The sequence below is a fragment of the Mobula hypostoma genome, chromosome 16 (genome assembly GCF_963921235.1).
Source record: "Mobula hypostoma chromosome 16, sMobHyp1.1, whole genome shotgun sequence".
NCBI lineage: Eukaryota > Metazoa > Chordata > Chondrichthyes > Myliobatiformes > Myliobatidae > Mobula > Mobula hypostoma.
In genome coordinates this window covers 16,754,625-16,771,664 of record NC_086112.1, presented here as the reverse complement: position 1 = coordinate 16,771,664, position 17,040 = coordinate 16,754,625, and the positions used below count along the sequence as shown (strand labels likewise).

Genomic DNA, 17,040 nt, shown 5'->3' with positions numbered 1-17,040 from the left:
GTGCTTGGTGCTCGGTGTCGGAGGGCTGGTCGGCGGCTCGAAGTTTTCGGACGGACTCAAGAGCTGGGGCCGGGTGCTTCCAGGGTGCTGCATCGGCAAGTTTGCAGCACTGGAGGTTCATGGCGGGGAGAGTTTCTCCCGTCTACCATCTGCGTGAGATGTTGGGAGTTTCAAGAGACTTTGAGACTTCTTTTTTTACAGTGCCCATGGTCTGTTCTTTATCAAATTACGGTATTGCTTTGCACTGTTGTAACTATATGTTATAATTATGTAGTTTTTGTCAGGTTTTTTAGTCTTGGTTTGTCTTGTATTTCTGTGATATCATATTGGAGGAACATTGTATCATTTCTTAATGCATGCATTACTAAATGACAATAAAAGAGGACTGCGTGTCCTCATAATCTAAAAAAATCTAATCTAATCTAATCTAATGAACTAAATCAAGCCAAACTCTTGATAATGTTATTCCTCATATATTACCTGGTATGATCTTTGAACTAACAGCCAAGATGGCATATACAGTTAAAGGAATCCAAAGGCCAACTCACCCGTATGTACGTTGGCAAGGTTTGTATTGGTTTTTTTTCCCTTTCCTTTTTTTCCTCCTTTGCTCTCAGTAGGTAAAGATTTACCTACAGCAAGTCATTTGGAGTCCACAAGCATATAATGTGAACAATTTACCATCATTTTCTAATGATCAATTCCTCTAACCAGCGCTGGTAAAGTGTTGAGGTGAGTGAAGTTATCGGTGCTGGTAAAAGTTCGGAGTTACTTTGAACTTTCACCAGCGTAGATAACTTCACTTGCCTGAACTCTGAACTGACCCTCTGACCTATGGACTCACTTTCAAGGACTCTACAACTCAGTATTATTTATTTTATTATTACCTGCACAACTTGCCTTCTTTTGGACATTGGTTGTTTGTCAGTCTATATTATTTGTAGTGTTTCATAAATTCTTCTGTATTTCTTTATTTTCCTGTAAACGCACACAAGAAAATGAATTTCCAGGTAGTATAAGGTGAACTATATATTCATTGACAATAAATTTTCTTTGAAATTTTTATTGCACACACTAAATTTAATAACAGCCAAACTTATATGGAAGAAATGTAGCATCTCAAACAACAAAGCATTAATTATAGGTAGAGATCTGATGTTTGATGTTATTTTTCCTAATTCGATAAGAATCCAACTTCAGTACCAATGGGAGGAAACGGTTCTACACACTGATTTTGTAGCCTACTCATCACTCTCACTCAGCACTAAATAAAAAGGTGATTACATTTCATAAAAGAACTTTAACCCTTCTAAACACACACAAAAACATTATATTGACATTTCTGAAGATAAAGCACTTCTATCACCTATTCCATTAAACACCCAAATAGAGAAACATCATCTTGTCTCCAAACACCCCCAAATTATGGCATTTAGTATTAATTTCACACGTTTGGCTTTATCTCAATTTTCACTAAATTTTGAAGAGTTATTTCTGTCTCATTTCATCTGCATTGGATGTTTAGGTGACATTCACACATGTATGGTATAGTATTTAGTTTCACTGGAGTAAAATATTGTGGCAAGGGCCTATGAAAATACCAACAGGGTGATGGGACGTTAGCTTTTCATGGCAACACACCGTTCATTCTGGATTCCATACAAGGTACATTTTAGCTTGTTGGTACGCACTTCCACTGACATGTTTGAGGTAACATTTGGTATAAATTATTCCCTTTCCGAAACTGTTACTGGTGCCAAATTTCTACGTTTGATAGGTAGCGGAACTGGCAAGAAAAGTATTTCTCCTGAGCATACTGAATTTGCAGTGAAGCTGATGCATGAACACATGTTGATGCCAAGTATACCCTTGGGAACATCATGCAATGTAACTAGTAGCAGCTGAGTCTAACTTGATTTCTTTCTCTTAGAACACTCAGACTTTGCACTGCTCTGCAAAACACACCTTCAGCAGTTGACAACTTTTACCCGTCAACAGCAGCCATTTTGTTTAGAAAACCAGACAATTTCCATATAAACCAGCTCCACCATAGGATTTCTGAATCAACAATGAACCCATAAACAGTACCACGCTATTTTTTCCTCTTTTTGCAATACTTACTTAATTATTTTTTAAAAATAGATACCTGATGCCCTCATTTAGTTAGGGTTGACAATAGATGTTGTGTCCCAGCTGTCTATGTGATAAGCAAGCCAGAATATAGTCAGGGCAGCACGATATAGAGAGCAGGTTGTTGCCCATGCAACAGGCTCCCCTTCTCCATAGAGCTGATGAATCCAAAGGAATGGTAAAGACCGATACAGATTGGTACCAGCGGCGTTGCAAGAATTGCCAGTCAGCTGGCACTTGCCCCTTCACTGAACTGTTTGCACAACCTATGGCCTCACTTTCAAGGACTCTTTTTCTCATGTTCTTGATACTTATTGCTCATTTATTTACTTATTATTATTATTTTCTTTTTTTCTTTCTTTTTGTATTTACACAGTTGTTGACTTTTGCACACGCCGGTTGTCGCCTTGTTGGTGCAGTCTTTCACCGATTCTATTCTGTCCTGACGAAGGGTCTCGGCCTGAAACGTCGACTGTACCTCTTCCAATAGATGCTGCCTGGCCTGCTGCGTTCACCAGCAACTTTGATGTGTGTTGCTTGAATTTCCAGCATCTGCAGAATTCCTTGTGTTTACGTTCCATTATGGTCATTGGATTTACTGAGCATGGTCGCAAGAAAATGAATCTCAGGGCTGTATATGGTGACATACATGTACTTTGATAATAAATTTACTTTGAGCTTTTGCACTTTGAACTCAACAGAGGACTGCCTTACAAACTCCAGCTCTAGATTTTTCCTCATCGTTTACTTCCGAAGCCTTCCCCATGAGTGGGTATAGCCGCGAGGCAGCAGAAGTTTGAGATCAGAGTTTGTCTTCTCCTAGATGAGCTGTCAACCATGGCTGACGAACCACATCAGCCTGAAGTGATTGGTTTTAAGGTACTAGTAACCCACCCCTTTGCCCCTTCTCCTGTTAGCAGAAACAGTTCCACCAGGCTTAATAGCTAAACCAGACATGAAGTATTATAAGCAACACACATGAAAGTTGCTGGTGAATGCAGCAGGCCAGGCAGCATCTCTAGGAAGAGGCACAGTTGACGTTTCGGGCCGAGACCCTTCGGCGTTCACCAGCAACTTTTATGTGTGTTGCTTGAAATTCCAGCATCTGCAGATTTCCTCATGTTTGCATGAAGTATTATATGTGTGTATATTGTGTGTGTGTGTGTGTGTGTGTGTGTGTGTGTGTACACACTGTACATATTTCTTATTGTAATTTAGTCTTTTTATTACTATGTTTGCAAAGTACCATAAATCTGCTGCCAAACAACAAATTTCACGACATATGCCAGTGATACTAAACCTAATTCTGACAAGGCTACTGCTTTCCGAATTTATTTTGTAAATCAAAGGTGGTCATATGTTTTTTTTGCTGTGCCTTACTTGAAACGTATTTCTGTGTTTTCCCTCCACCCTCTGCATTTCTACATTCTAATTATAAATACAGAATAAAGGCTATTCATTTCTATTACAGGGCCTTCTTTGTCCTATTGCACACTTAATCTACCCTACCTCCAACTTTTTTTGAAAATCTAAGTTTTAAATTAAGCACATTGGCACTTCCGAACAAAGTGCTCAGTAAATAAATAAATTCAATAAATTTAATGGATCCGGGAAAAATATGAAAAGAAAGCTTAACTTACAAAAGAAATTAGTGTTAAACAGACAGCTTGATTATAATGCATCTGATATAACAAATGTAAAATTTCCTTTTGTACAGAATATCCCTCCTAATTGGTGTTGCAATTCAGCACTGATACATCAAATATAGTCATGCAATCAGAATTAGATTTATTATCACCAACATATGTTTTGTGGGCACGTGGCCAAGTGGTTAAGGCATTAGACTAGCGACCTGAAGGTCGTGAGCTCCAGCCCCAGCTGAGGGAACGTGTTGTGTCCTTGAGCAAAGCACTTAATCACACATTGCTCTGCGACGACACTGGTGCCAAGCTGTATGGGTTCTAATGCCCTTCCCTTGGACAACATCGGTGTCGTGGAGAGGGGAGACTTGCAGCGTGGGCAACTGCTGGTCTTCCGTACAACCTTGCCCAGGCCTGCACCCTGGAGAGTGAAGACTTTCCAAGTGCAGATCCATGGTCTCGCAAGACTAACGGATGCCTTACATATGTTGTGAAATATGTTGTTCTGAGTCAGCAGTAGGGTGCAATACATACAATATACTGTACATTATAAGACATATTTGTAAAAAATTAAATAAATAGTGCAAAAAAAGGTTCAAAAATAGTGAGATGGCTTTAATGGGTTCATAGAGTATGCAGAAACCTGATGGTGGAAGGGAAAGCAGTTCCTGAAACAGTAGTTGCAGAGTGGTGGAGGGATAGAGTAAATCGGACAGAAACAGGCCATTCGGCCCAACTGGTCCATGCCAACCATAGCACTCACCCCTACCCCCACCCAGTACTACACTCTGCCGCTTTCCATTCCTACTTCTATTTATAAATACATATCCCTACAAAAATGAAAGTTATAGGTTAATTCCTATAAAATAAAAATGATGGGTCTGTTGTATCAAGTCTTGTATAATCTTTCCCAGCCACCCCACCTACCATGACCAACCGACAAATTTGAAGAAATGCTTTGAATCTCAGTGGCAAATGCATAAGAGATGAGAGATTATCGGTGCATAGCAGTTAGCTCCAGCAAAGTGGACTTTTATCTAGCTAAAACTTAAGAGCATTGTTAATTTCTAGGAGAAGCAGATATTTTGAGGCTGTTGTGATAGTCACCCATAATGAGGAATGCAAGATGTTGCAGAGAGTTGTGGACACCCTAATGCTCAGTACGTCACTACCAGACTCTCATCTAGGGAATCGATCTATATTTCTCACTGCCTCAGTAAAGCAGCCAGGTTAATCTAAGATCCCCACCCGACACCGTGCATTCCCTCTTCTCCCCTCTCCCTTTGGGCAGAAGATACAAAAGCCTGAAAGTATGTAGCACCTGGCTCAAGGATACTTGCTTTTCTACTATTATCGGACTCCTGAATGGACCTGGCCACACTCTATACCCGGTGAAGAACTTGCACTTTTTCACTTACCTGCCCTGCTCTTTTTCGGTAGCTTTTACACTTATTCCGCATTGTTCTTATTTTACCTTATTCCAGCTCAATGCACAGTATAGCGACTTGATCTGGTAAACCAAGTGCAAGACTAGATTTTCACTGTATCTTGGTGCATGTGACAATAATATGCCAATAGCAATACACTTGCTGAGTCCTGTGACAGTGACATTGGCAGTCCCAGTCCACACTCGCCATGGTCAAATGGCTTGTCTGTGGCAGGAAAATGGAAAAGGATGCTGCAGTACTGATGACACAACCTCTTGCTTCAGAGAAGTCAAGGAAAGTCCCAACTTCAATGCAAATAAGAGGAAATGGTTCAATGGTCTGATCCCCTCCACTACTTACTTTGTCTAAATCACAATTTCTCCAATCAACTGGGATATTATCCCATTTTATTAGCATATTCTTAATAGTCACCTATTACTTAGGCACTGCTAAGCTATTCCCACAGCATCTGGTGCTGCCCTTCACGCTTGCTTTCATACAAGATCCAGCAAAGCTAAGCACACTTTAAATGAATAATTAGTTATAAATAAAGTGCAAGAGAATATAATCTCAGGTCAAACACCCCTTAGAAGTCTGTTCCAAATATTGACATTAAATAAAGAATTGAAAGAAACCTAAAAGTTTAAGTGAAATCATGAATTTATTTATCTATTATAATCCTTCTCTAAAGCCAATGTGTGCACTCTTTTTAACTCATCGAAGTGCAAAGCATTTTTGTCCAAATGTGGGACAAAAAAGATCTGTAGCAAATTCAGCAAAATGGTTTCAGTCTTTCTAACCTCACTGTGAGTCTTCGTAACCTCAATGAATAATTGGGTTCAGACAATTTCGGCAATCGATGTACAATAATTTTTGCAGAACTGTAAGAACCACCTCATCAGCTGATAATGTTCTAAATCATGAAGTTTACAAATTATCAGCATCAAAGATCCTTTGGGAACTGACCGCATTGTAAGATGGGGCTGATTTGTTTTTTAAAAGATCCTTCTTCAAATAAAAAGAAAATTATTACAAGAAACAATCTGTTTTACTGTATGTATTAAGCAAATGACTTAAATACATTACTGAGTAATTTTATGTATTGCACTGTACTTCTGCTGCTGCAAAAAAAAATCATGTCATATGTGAGTGATGATTAACCTGATTCTGATGGTCTCTATGGAGAGTGGGAAGGGAGCAGAGAGAGGAGAATCATGGCTGGGAGAAGGGTGGGAAGCACCGGAGAGACATTCTGTAATGATCAACAAACCAAATGTTTGGAATCAAATGACTTTGCCTGGTGTCTCAGAGCTGGGCGTGTTTGCATCGTTGACCTGGCACTCCCTCTCTGCCACCTGTCCCACACCCCTGCCTTGGTGCTCCAACCTCACCATTCCCAATATCCTTTGGTCCTCAAACACGAGGAAATCTGCAGGTGCTGGAATTTCAAGCAACACACACAAGAAATGCTGGTGAACGCCGCAGGCCAGGCGGCATCTCTAGGAAGAGGTACAGTCGACGTTTCGGGCCGAGACCCTTCGTCAGGACTAACTGAAAGAAGAGATAGTAAGAGATTTGAAAGTGGGAGGGGGAGGAGGAGATCTGAAATGATAGGAGAAGACAGGAGAGGGAGGGATGGAGCTAAGAGCTGGACAGGTGATTGGCAAAAGGGATACAAGGCTGGAGAAAGGAGAGGATCATGGGACTGGAGGCCTCTTACTATCTCTTCTTTCAGTTAGTCCTGACGAAGGTTCTCGGCCCGAAACGTCGACTGTACCTCTTCCAAAAGATGCTGCCTGGCCTGCTGCGCTCACCAGCATTTTATGTGTGTGATCCTTTGGTCCTGCCAGAATTACAAACTCACCCTCCGCTCCACATTGACAAATAGAGTACTGTGCACCCTAGCTGTATATACTGTAGCTGCCTAAGACTTCTTCACAGTATTGTATATTTATACATTAATTATAATTCAATTTGAATTCCATTCTTCACTTCTTGCCAGATGCAAAGCAATGGAAAAGTGAAGTTAAATATATTTAAATACTGGCAAAATACGGATCTAGTTAATCGGTTTGCTGCATATTTGCTTATCAAAAATACTTAACAGTTTGATTAAGTTCAAATCTTGAAATAAACTAATCGATATTTTAACCTGCTCTACTTGTGATTCAGCCTCTTTTATACAAAGCAGATATTATGCTGCCTTGTCTAGGGTACTTCAGCCAATAAAGTTGTGAGGTGACTTCAGATGGTATGGCTGCTTGCGTTTGTCTACGCCCCACCTCCTGGCCCTTGAAGATTGATAGACAAAAGCCTTTGTGAGTGAAAACAAAAGTACAATTCCAGACCTGCTACATCAAAGCACAGCTGCAAGTGTTCAAAGCAGCAAGAGCCAGAAAATAGTAGCAATGGGTTGCAAATCAAGGAAAAGAAATAACTGGCCAGCTGCATCATTTATCAGCGCATTCGATTTGGAGAGTAGCTCTGCACGTCGAGCTGGTACTTTTCCATCCTGATTCACCACCAGAAAACTGTCATTCATTAACATGCAGCCAGGAAAGCAGTTTACTATCATTCATAAACAAAGCTCAAATGAGATTACAGAGGTGAAAGAATTATCAGAGCCAAATTACCCATTAATTAGATCACAAAACCATAAGATACAGGGGCAGCATTAGGCAATTCGGCCTATCAGATCTGCTCTGCCAATCCATCATGGCTGATGTATTTTCCTCTCGGCCCCAGTCTTCTGCCATCTCCCCGCAACCCTTCATGCCCTGACCAGTCAAGAATCTATCAACTTTTGCTTTAAATTCACTCAATGACCTGGCCTCTACAGCTGCCTGTGGCAGTGAATTCCACAGATTCACCACCTTCTTGCTAAAGAAATCCCTCATTGATTGATTTATCCACATTTAATAAAGGTTTTAAAACATAGAATAGCACATCACAGGCCCACAAATGTTGTACCAACTTTGTAAACGTACTCCAAGATCAATCTAATGCTTCTCCCTGCATAGCCCTTCATTTTTCTTTCATCCATGTGCCTATCTAGGAGCCTCTTAACTGTGACTAATACATCTGTCTCTATCAACACCCCAGGCAGTGCATTCCACATACACACCACATCTACAGCCCCCCCATACTTCCCTTCAAACACCCATGGCCTTCTCTTTTGCAACACCTTATATTCAGTCTGGGCGCCCTCCAACCTGATGATATGATATTAATTCTCCTTCCAGTTAAAAGAAAATCTCTCTCCTCCCCTCTTCTTCCGTTCCCCATTCTGGCCTTTTACCTCTTCTCACTGCCTATTGCCTCCCCCTGGGTTTCCTGCTCCTTCCCTTTCTCCTATGGTCCACTCTTCACTCCTATCACATTCTTTCCTCTCCAGCCCTGGCTTCACCTATCATCTTCTAGCTATCCTCCTTCCCCTCTCCCCACACAGAAGATTATAACATCGAAACATTGAGCTACTGGTCTCCGTTGTTGCAGAACGAACTCTCTCTGCCTCGCTGGAGGGAGACAGCCTGTCTGAGATACCAAAGTGCTGGGTTATGGACTGTAGTTTTGATGGATTCCGGATCAAGATCTATGGAGGTTTTTGCTGTTGCTTGCATGGTGGGGTGGTGGGGGTATGTGGGTGCTTTTGCTGGTGCGAGGGGGTGGGTTGATGCTTTTATAAAGGATGGGGGGGAAGAATTTTGGGCTTCGATGTCCTTTCATTCATTCTATGGAGTCTCTTGTTTCGTGGATGTCTGTGAAGGGCAAGAATTTCAGGTTGTAAACTGTATATATTGTCTGATACTACAGGAACCTAAATCCCAAATCTTTCTTATTCTGGCGTCTTCCCCTTCCTTTCCAGCCCTGAAGAAAGATCTCAGCCTGAAACGTTGACTGTTTATTCATTTCCATAGATGCCGCCTGACCTGCTGAGTTCCTCCAGCATTTTGTGTATGTTACTTTAAAATTATGCCCTCTCTTATTAACCATTCCTGCCCTGGAAAAAGGTGTTGGTTTTCCACTCTGTCAATGCCACTTATCATTTTATACACCTCTATCAAGTCATCTCTCATCTTCCTTCATTTCAAAGAGAAAAGCTCTAGCTTAAAAGCCCAAAGAGAAAAGCTCAACCTATCCTCATAAAACATGATCCAGTCTGGGCAGAATCCTGGTAAATTTCCTCTGCACCCTCTCTAAAGCTTCCACATCCTTCCTATAATGAGATGACAGAACTGAACACAACAGTCCTGAAGAAGGGTTTCAGCCCAAAACGTTGACTATCTATTAATTTCCATAGATGTTGCCTGACCTGCTGAGTTCCTCCAGCATTTTCTGTGTGTTGCTTTAAACACAACACAATGAAATTAATTTTCTTATATGTACAAGTAAATGAAAGCTGCAAGAGTAACAAGACCCTAATGGGAGTTACATCCAGGCCTCTGAACAGTAGCCAGGATGTGGGGTACAAATTACAATGAGAGATAAAAGAGGCATTTCAAAAGGGCAATGTAACAATAGTCATGGGAGATTTCAATATGTAAATTGATCGGGAAAATCAGGTTAGTGCTGGATCCCAAGAGAGGGAATTTGTAGAATGCTTATGAGATGGCTTTTTGAGAGCAGCTTGTGGTTGAGCCCAATAGGGGAAAGACAATTCTGAATTGGGTGTTATGTCATGAACCAGATTTGATTAGGGAGCTTAAAGTAAAGGAACCTTAACAAGACAGTAATCATAATACGATGCAACTATGAAGAGGACAAGACAATGGCTATATTTCATTAAGAGTTTGAACAGATTTTGTTTGTCACCTAAGACACTCGAAAACTTCTACAAATGTACTGTGAAGAGTATTCAGTCACTGTCTGGTATGGTACAGGATCGCAAGCAGCTACAGAAAATTGTAAAATTAGCCCATCTTGGGTACTTGCTTCCGTAGTGTCCAAGACTTCTTCAAGGAACGGTGCCTCAGAAAGGCAATGTCCATTATTAAGGACCCCCATCACCCAGGATATGCCTGTTCTCACTGTTCCTGTCAAGAAGGAGGTACAGAAGCCTGAAGGCACATACTCAGCGTTTCAGGAACAGCTTCTTCCCCTCAGCCGATTCCTAAATGGACATTGAACCCATGAACACTACCTTACTTTTTTATATTATTATTTCTGTTTTTGCATTATTTTAACTTAACTATTTAATATATATACTTACTGTAATTGATTTATTTATTTTTTCTATATTATCATGTATTGCATTATACCGCTGCCACTAAGTTCACAAATTTCTCGACATATGCCGGTGATACTAAACCTGATTCTGAATTCACCCTGCAGTTTGAGAAGGAGAAGCTAAAGTCAGATATATCAGTATTACAGTGGAGTAAAGGGAACTATAGAAATATGAGAGACGAGCTGGCCAAAGTTGATTGGAAGGGGACACTGGTAACCAAAGAAAGACAGTAAACAATCTTGAATGTGAAAATCTGTCCCACAGTGACAATGCACAGGAGATCATCACTGGTTTTATAGCACAGAATTTTCACTTGCATACCTCCGACAAAAAGCTATCTCAAAGGAAGTACTAACCACAGTGTTCACACCAAGAGTATGTGACCTCGTAAAGCTCGTGCACCAAGCAAAAGTAACTGACACTGATTGTAACTGGCACTATAGGAGATTGTTGAGCAATTTGGAAACATGCTGAAACGGACAGCAGATAGCCATGTAAATTTTAAATGTTGCACAGTGCTGTACAGATATACATGGTACAGTGCGGCACAGTAGCGTAGTGGTTAACGTAACACATTACAGTGCCAGTGACCCGCCACTGTCTGTAAGGGACTTGTACACTCTCCCTGTGACTGCGTGGGTTTCCTCCGGGTGCTTCAGTTTGTTCCCACTTTACAAAGGAGGAGGGCTTGTAAGTTGTGGACATGCTACGTTTTGCACCAGAAACATGGCAACACTTGTGGGCTGCCCCTACAAAATCCTCGGACTGTTAGTCGTAAGGCAAACAACTCACTTCTCTGTTTGTTTTCAAAGCGTTGAAAGTTCAAAGTAAATTTATTATCCAAGTATATTTCTCATATGCCAACCATGAGATTCATTTTCTTGCAGGCACCCATGACCGACAAACATCCGATGTGTAAGAAAACAAATAATACTGAAACATGAGGTACAGACTCTCTGAAACAGAGTCCACAGGCTGTGGAATCAGTTCAATGCTGAGGCAAGTGAAGCCACCCAGGAGCCCAGTGATTGTAGGACAACAACTGCTCCTGAACCTGGTGTCGTGGGACCCAAAACTCCTGTACCTCCTACCCAATGGTAGATGTACATGTGACAATGAAAGCTAATTTGTCTCTTTATACATAGCAACAAAGCAATATATTTAGACATGAGGATCATATATGACTGAGAGTCATTTTGCTTGTATCTAAATGTTAATTGCTCCCACCTTTCTTGAAGGTAAAGGTCAAAGCTTTTCCTTATAACTGGGAGAAAGCTTTGATCAGTTTTATACATGGTGCATAAAATCATTGTTGACTGGAGTGAAAGATCAGGATGTTAATGGGAATGGTAGATCAGTAAGTTGCTTTTCCCTCAGTGGGTTAAAGAATTCTTCAATTACCTTTTTCTACATCAATACATTGACTGCGTTCTTCATTATCTGTGGAGCCATAGAGTACTATAGTACAGAAACGGGCACATCAGCCCATTTAGTCTGTGTCAGATTGTTACTCTGCCTAGTCCCATTGACCTGTATCTGGACCATAGCCCTGCACCCCCTTCCATCCATGTTCTTAAATGTTACAATTGAACCAGCATCAACCATTTCTGGGGGCAGCTTGTTCCACACTTGCACCAATTTCTGAGTGAAGCAGCTCCTCCGCAGGTTCATCTTAACCTATGACCTCTAGTTCTGGTCTCACTCAAGCTCGTGGAACTGTCAATAATTTCTCTTGTATCTTTGCTGTGCATTCCAGATAGTGACATGGCTCTGAGAAGTATTAAACAGAACCTTCACGCTGTAAAACACACAAACTTTGATGTGCTCAGAGGAATTAATTAGATAAGATCCAGGAGGAGAATAATGGTGCAGGTCATTTCCAGATCAATGGCAATTGTCAGGCTGTTACTGGTAAAGGGACTAAGCAGTTGTAATGTCATGGGGGAAATGACATCTACAACTGTTTATTTGTCACTCACAGTATGTAGATGCCACTGGACGTGCGGGAATCTAACTTGCAATTAGGGATGGGTAAGATTCAACTGAATTGGGGGGTGGCGGGCGGGTCTGGAGTCAAAATAAGTCTTACTGGGAAAGAAAACTTATTTCTTTTCCTGAAAAGTAACTGTGACCCTGACCTTAAAGGGTTTTGAGGTCAATTCTGTGCCTTCCTGGTTACTATTACCGGTTTAATTATTTACTCTAGTTTAAATTCCGCAGGTGCCCTGCTGGAATTGGAAAGCATGGTCCTCGATCAATGAGCCAGACACCTCGCTGCTCTTCCAAGAACTTAATCATTGTGCCACCGTTCTCTCAAATATGGTGTTCGTTACGTGCTATTATAATACAGGGTTAACCAGCCTAATCCCAATGGTGGCAAAGTCTTCTTCCATTCTGGGTGAATTGCTTCTCTGTAAGACATCAGCTAATTGAATGCGCTCTACATCTCAATCTCTTAAAAGTTAGTGCAGAAGACTCTCTCTGGAGAGTAGAGCATGGTATCCGATCAACCGTTTGGTCAATGGATTCTCACTGAAGGTCCAGATGACAATTTCTACTCAAGGTATTCAAGGTCTGTTGAAAGACAATTTGAATTCTGCTCTCCAGCACCATGAAGAGCTAGGCGAGGAGTGAGGAATCACATTTAAGAGGGGCAAACCTTCCTCTCTCATTCAATATCTCTCTCTGCATTTAACAAGCTCATGTAAGATCTTTGGGTACATTGTAATGATTGGAAGTGGTTTACATACACTCTCCATACTATGGAAATCAAATCCTCTTTTATTGATATATATCAGCTTTAGATTTAACTCTATCAACTCATAAGCCTGATGCTTTCCAGTCATGGAGGAGAGGAATCCCACTCTCTGAGGAGAAAAACTACACGTCCATACTTGTGATCTGCAAGCTAACAGATGACAACTTACTGGGTGGAATTATCTAGAGGTTAAGAGGCTTGGGGTGACAATCTTAATCCCCCCGCAGGGATGAACCGATAGAAGGCTTTCTGCTTGCAGCAGGTGAAAGTTCTCAGACACTTTTTCCTGTAAAGCTCCTCCAGTAAGAGATACAAGATGCTGCGGTAATAAATTCTTTAAGTTCTCTCCATCTGCCTCTATCCACTTCAGTGAAGAGGGCTTTGCTTTCAGCCGCCTCTCCTTGTCATGATGGATACACTCAGGACCCAAGTGTTTTCTTTCAAAAGAAGATAAGGTTTCATGCATAGACTACTCCAAATTAATGAAATTGCTGTGCTTCCAAAGTTCTCGCGGCTGAAACCTCCTTCAAATGGACCAATTCCGAAGATATCAATGATTCAGTTTTGTAGCTCAAGATCGGAGCTCATTATTCTGACCCAGTTTCTCACATGATGCACACAATGGGTGCTAATTACATTTCCATTAATTAATCAGCACGAGACTAGTCACAAAGCTACCCCTTTGTGCAGTCTATGCATTAGAAGCATATGCACGAGTACATGGGAAAACAGTACCGGATTCTTAATTTGGTGCTATCAGTCTCCCCTCTATGGACTCTGTCTATACTTCACACTGCATCAGTAAAGCAGCCAACATAATCAAAGACCCCATCCACCCAAGACATTCTCACTTCTCCTCCTTCCCATCAAAAAGACAATTCAAAAGCCTCTGAAAGAATGTACTACCAAACTTAATGACAGCTTCTATTCCACTGTTATCAGACTCTTGAATGGACTTTTCGTATGATAAGATAGACTCTGGACCTCACAAACTCCCTTGTTATGATCTTGCACTTTATCATTTACAGTACCTGCACTGCACTTTCTCTGTAACTGTTAATCTTTATTCTGTATTGTTATTGTTTTACCTTGTTCTACCTCAGTGCACTGTGTAGTGACTTAATCTGTATGAACAGCATGCAAGGCAATTTTTGCACTGTATCTTGGTACGTGTGACAGTACTGACAGTCAACTTTATTCACTAGTATAGCCCTGTCGTGCTCAATAAATATGCAGTGCATAAGCAAGTATCTTTACTGTGGACATTATAATTTAGGGGTAATTTTTACTCAGCACAGGACCAAAAGAAGCTACAGAAAGTTGTAAAATTAGTCAGCTCCATCTTGGGTACTAGCCTCTGTAGTATTCAAGACATCTTCAAGGAGAGGTGCTTCAGAAAGGTGGCATCCATTATTAAGGACCCCCACCACCCAGGACATGCCCTCTCCTCATTGTTACCGTCAGGTAGGAGGTTCAGAAGCCTGAAGGCACACACTCAGAGATTCAGGAACAGCCTCTCTTCCTCTGCCATCCGATTCCTAAATAAATGGACATTGAACCCATCAACATTACCTCTCTTTTTAAAATATATATTATTTCTTTTTTTCACAAATTTTAACCTTTTTATATACATTTACTGTAATTTATTTATTCCTTCTATATTATCATGTATTGCATTGTACTGCTGCTGCTAAGTTAACAAATTTCATGACACATGCCAGTGATAATAAATCTGACTCTGACTCTGGATCACCCATCTATACTAAGCCCATCTACGATGTCCAGGCAATTCAAGTGCATGCCCAGACGCTTCATAAATGGTGAGAGAATACCTATATCCATCACCATCTCAGGCAGTGCATTCCAGTTCACAACCACCGCACGGTGAAATATTCCTTCTCAGATCCTCGCTAAACCTCGCACCTCACTTTAAATCAATACTCTGTGGTCTCAGACACTTCTGGGGTAAACAAAAAGATAGTTGAGAGGTTCGGGAGCAGGTAAGCTGATTCAGAACTAGTTAACTAATTAGAGCCTTTAAAAGTCAAGGATAAGTATCAGTTGTATTAGGATAAATGGAGTTAATTCGTAGAGTTAACTAATTAGAGTTACTAATTTTACGAAGCACATAAGCGATTTTGGTAATGTTCCAAAATGGAGAATTAATTCCAGAATTTCATTTCTATTAAAGTAAATAGTGAGATTTACAGGAAGATGTTATTTCCTGCTTGGTATTACTGCCTGTCACACCTCCAATAGTGCCCTTTGGTCCTCATCGAACCAAATAGAAACACCAATCAGAAATTAATATTCCTATTCTACCATATACTATCAACAAAAGTCAAACTTAACCCACTGCTTTCAGTGAGGTGGCCTATCAATTTAAAACCTAGTCAAGAGTCCCGGACACCTAATTTATAACAGTAGATGTTATTAGAGCAACACACATGAAAGTTGCTGGTGAATGCAGCAGGCCAGGCAGCATCTCTAGGAAGGCGTACAGTCGATGTTTCGGGCTGAGACCCTTCGTCAATACTCCTGACATCAAAGTCCTGACAAAGGGTCTTGGCCCGAAACGTTGACTGTACCTCTTCCTAGAGACGCTGCCTGGCCTGCTGCATTCACCAGCAACTTTTATGTGTTTTGCTTGAAATTCCAGCATCTGCAGATTTCCTGGTGTTTGAGATGTTATTAGAGTGCCTTTCCAAAACAGTATTCAAGCCTTCTGAGATAGATGGTCTTCAGCAAATTGGTAAAAATCTAAACAAACTTCTATTTTTAAGCACTAATATTTTGGTTCAATGCATCTGTATAGGCCTTAATGTGTGATTTTAATCCGAATGGTGTAGTTGGAAGGTTGTAGTTTTAATGTCAACACATCCCAGCAGTATCCATTTATCCCTAATACAACTGATACTCACCCTTTCGTTTAGAAGCTTGAAGGCAAGAGGCCTCATTGAACTAGAATTTCAGACAATTTTCTTTAAGCAAAAGCAGTTAACTTACATTAACTAATTTCCCCCAATGCACTGTGGAATGCCTTTCGACATTTATAGAATGAAAACAAAACCAGATAACCAGTTAAGCTTTTAAACTGTTAATCACATTTGGATCACACACTCTTTGATTCACTACAGTGCATTTGAAGGAAAATGAGTAATAAAAATAGAAACATTAGTAGGCTATTCAGCCTGTTATCCATGCCCCACTATTCAGTACCCAAAAGTATAAAAACAAAACCAAACTTCAATACAAGTTGCATTCAGTCCAGATCAGATTTTCAACAGAACAGTGGTGCCTTGTATGAACATTTTAACAAGAAAATATAATAAAATTTCTATAAAATTGGTAACAATGAAACAAAGAAAACAGTTAATTTTATATATTATATATACATACACACACATAATACAAACAATAAAACATACAGAGTAAAAACAGCAGGCAACTTCCATATTATGTTAATTTGGATAATGACATTTTGCCTTTACAGGATTGATAAATCCTTACCAAAGAAATCTCAGAAATCTTAAATTTCACTCTTACAAAACTTATATGATAACAATTAAATAAACAAAAATAATGTTTTTCAACACGCATTTCTGGACACGTGCATCATGGAAAAATCTCAAAGTGGACTGTTTTCTAAGAATGAAACCAATTCCTCCCAATTGGTGTGGGGGTGTCACTTGTAAAAAATACTTCAGCCTTCTTGCAACCCTTTTCATTTAATCTTCTCAGCATAGTGTACTTAGAGACTGTGAGCCATTCTTGTAGAAACTGTCAGAATCCTAACAATCACTAAGAGACACCAGAAGCTTCAGAACATATGTTCAACTTTTTTGTAGACTTAACAAT

General features: G+C 40.4%; 1 protein-coding gene across 3 annotated transcripts in view; it reads right to left on the bottom strand.

Moving 5' to 3' along the window:
• Window positions 1-17,040, bottom strand: part of rgmb (repulsive guidance molecule BMP co-receptor b) — a 211,633-nt gene that overhangs the window by 103,534 nt on the left and 91,059 nt on the right. Inside the window, exon 2 of one of the 3 annotated variants that reach the window (XM_063068595.1) lies at window positions 888-978. The exons of 1 other annotated variant lie outside the window; for it this stretch is intronic. Coding sequence is in view for 1 of the 2 variants with exons in the window: in XM_063068594.1 (XP_062924664.1) it covers window positions 888-914 (27 nt within the window). In the remaining variant the exon portion in view is untranslated. Of the gene's footprint in view, window positions 1-887; window positions 979-17,040 lie in introns of those variants that run through there. One more of the 3 variants, XM_063068594.1, reaches the window with a different exon arrangement.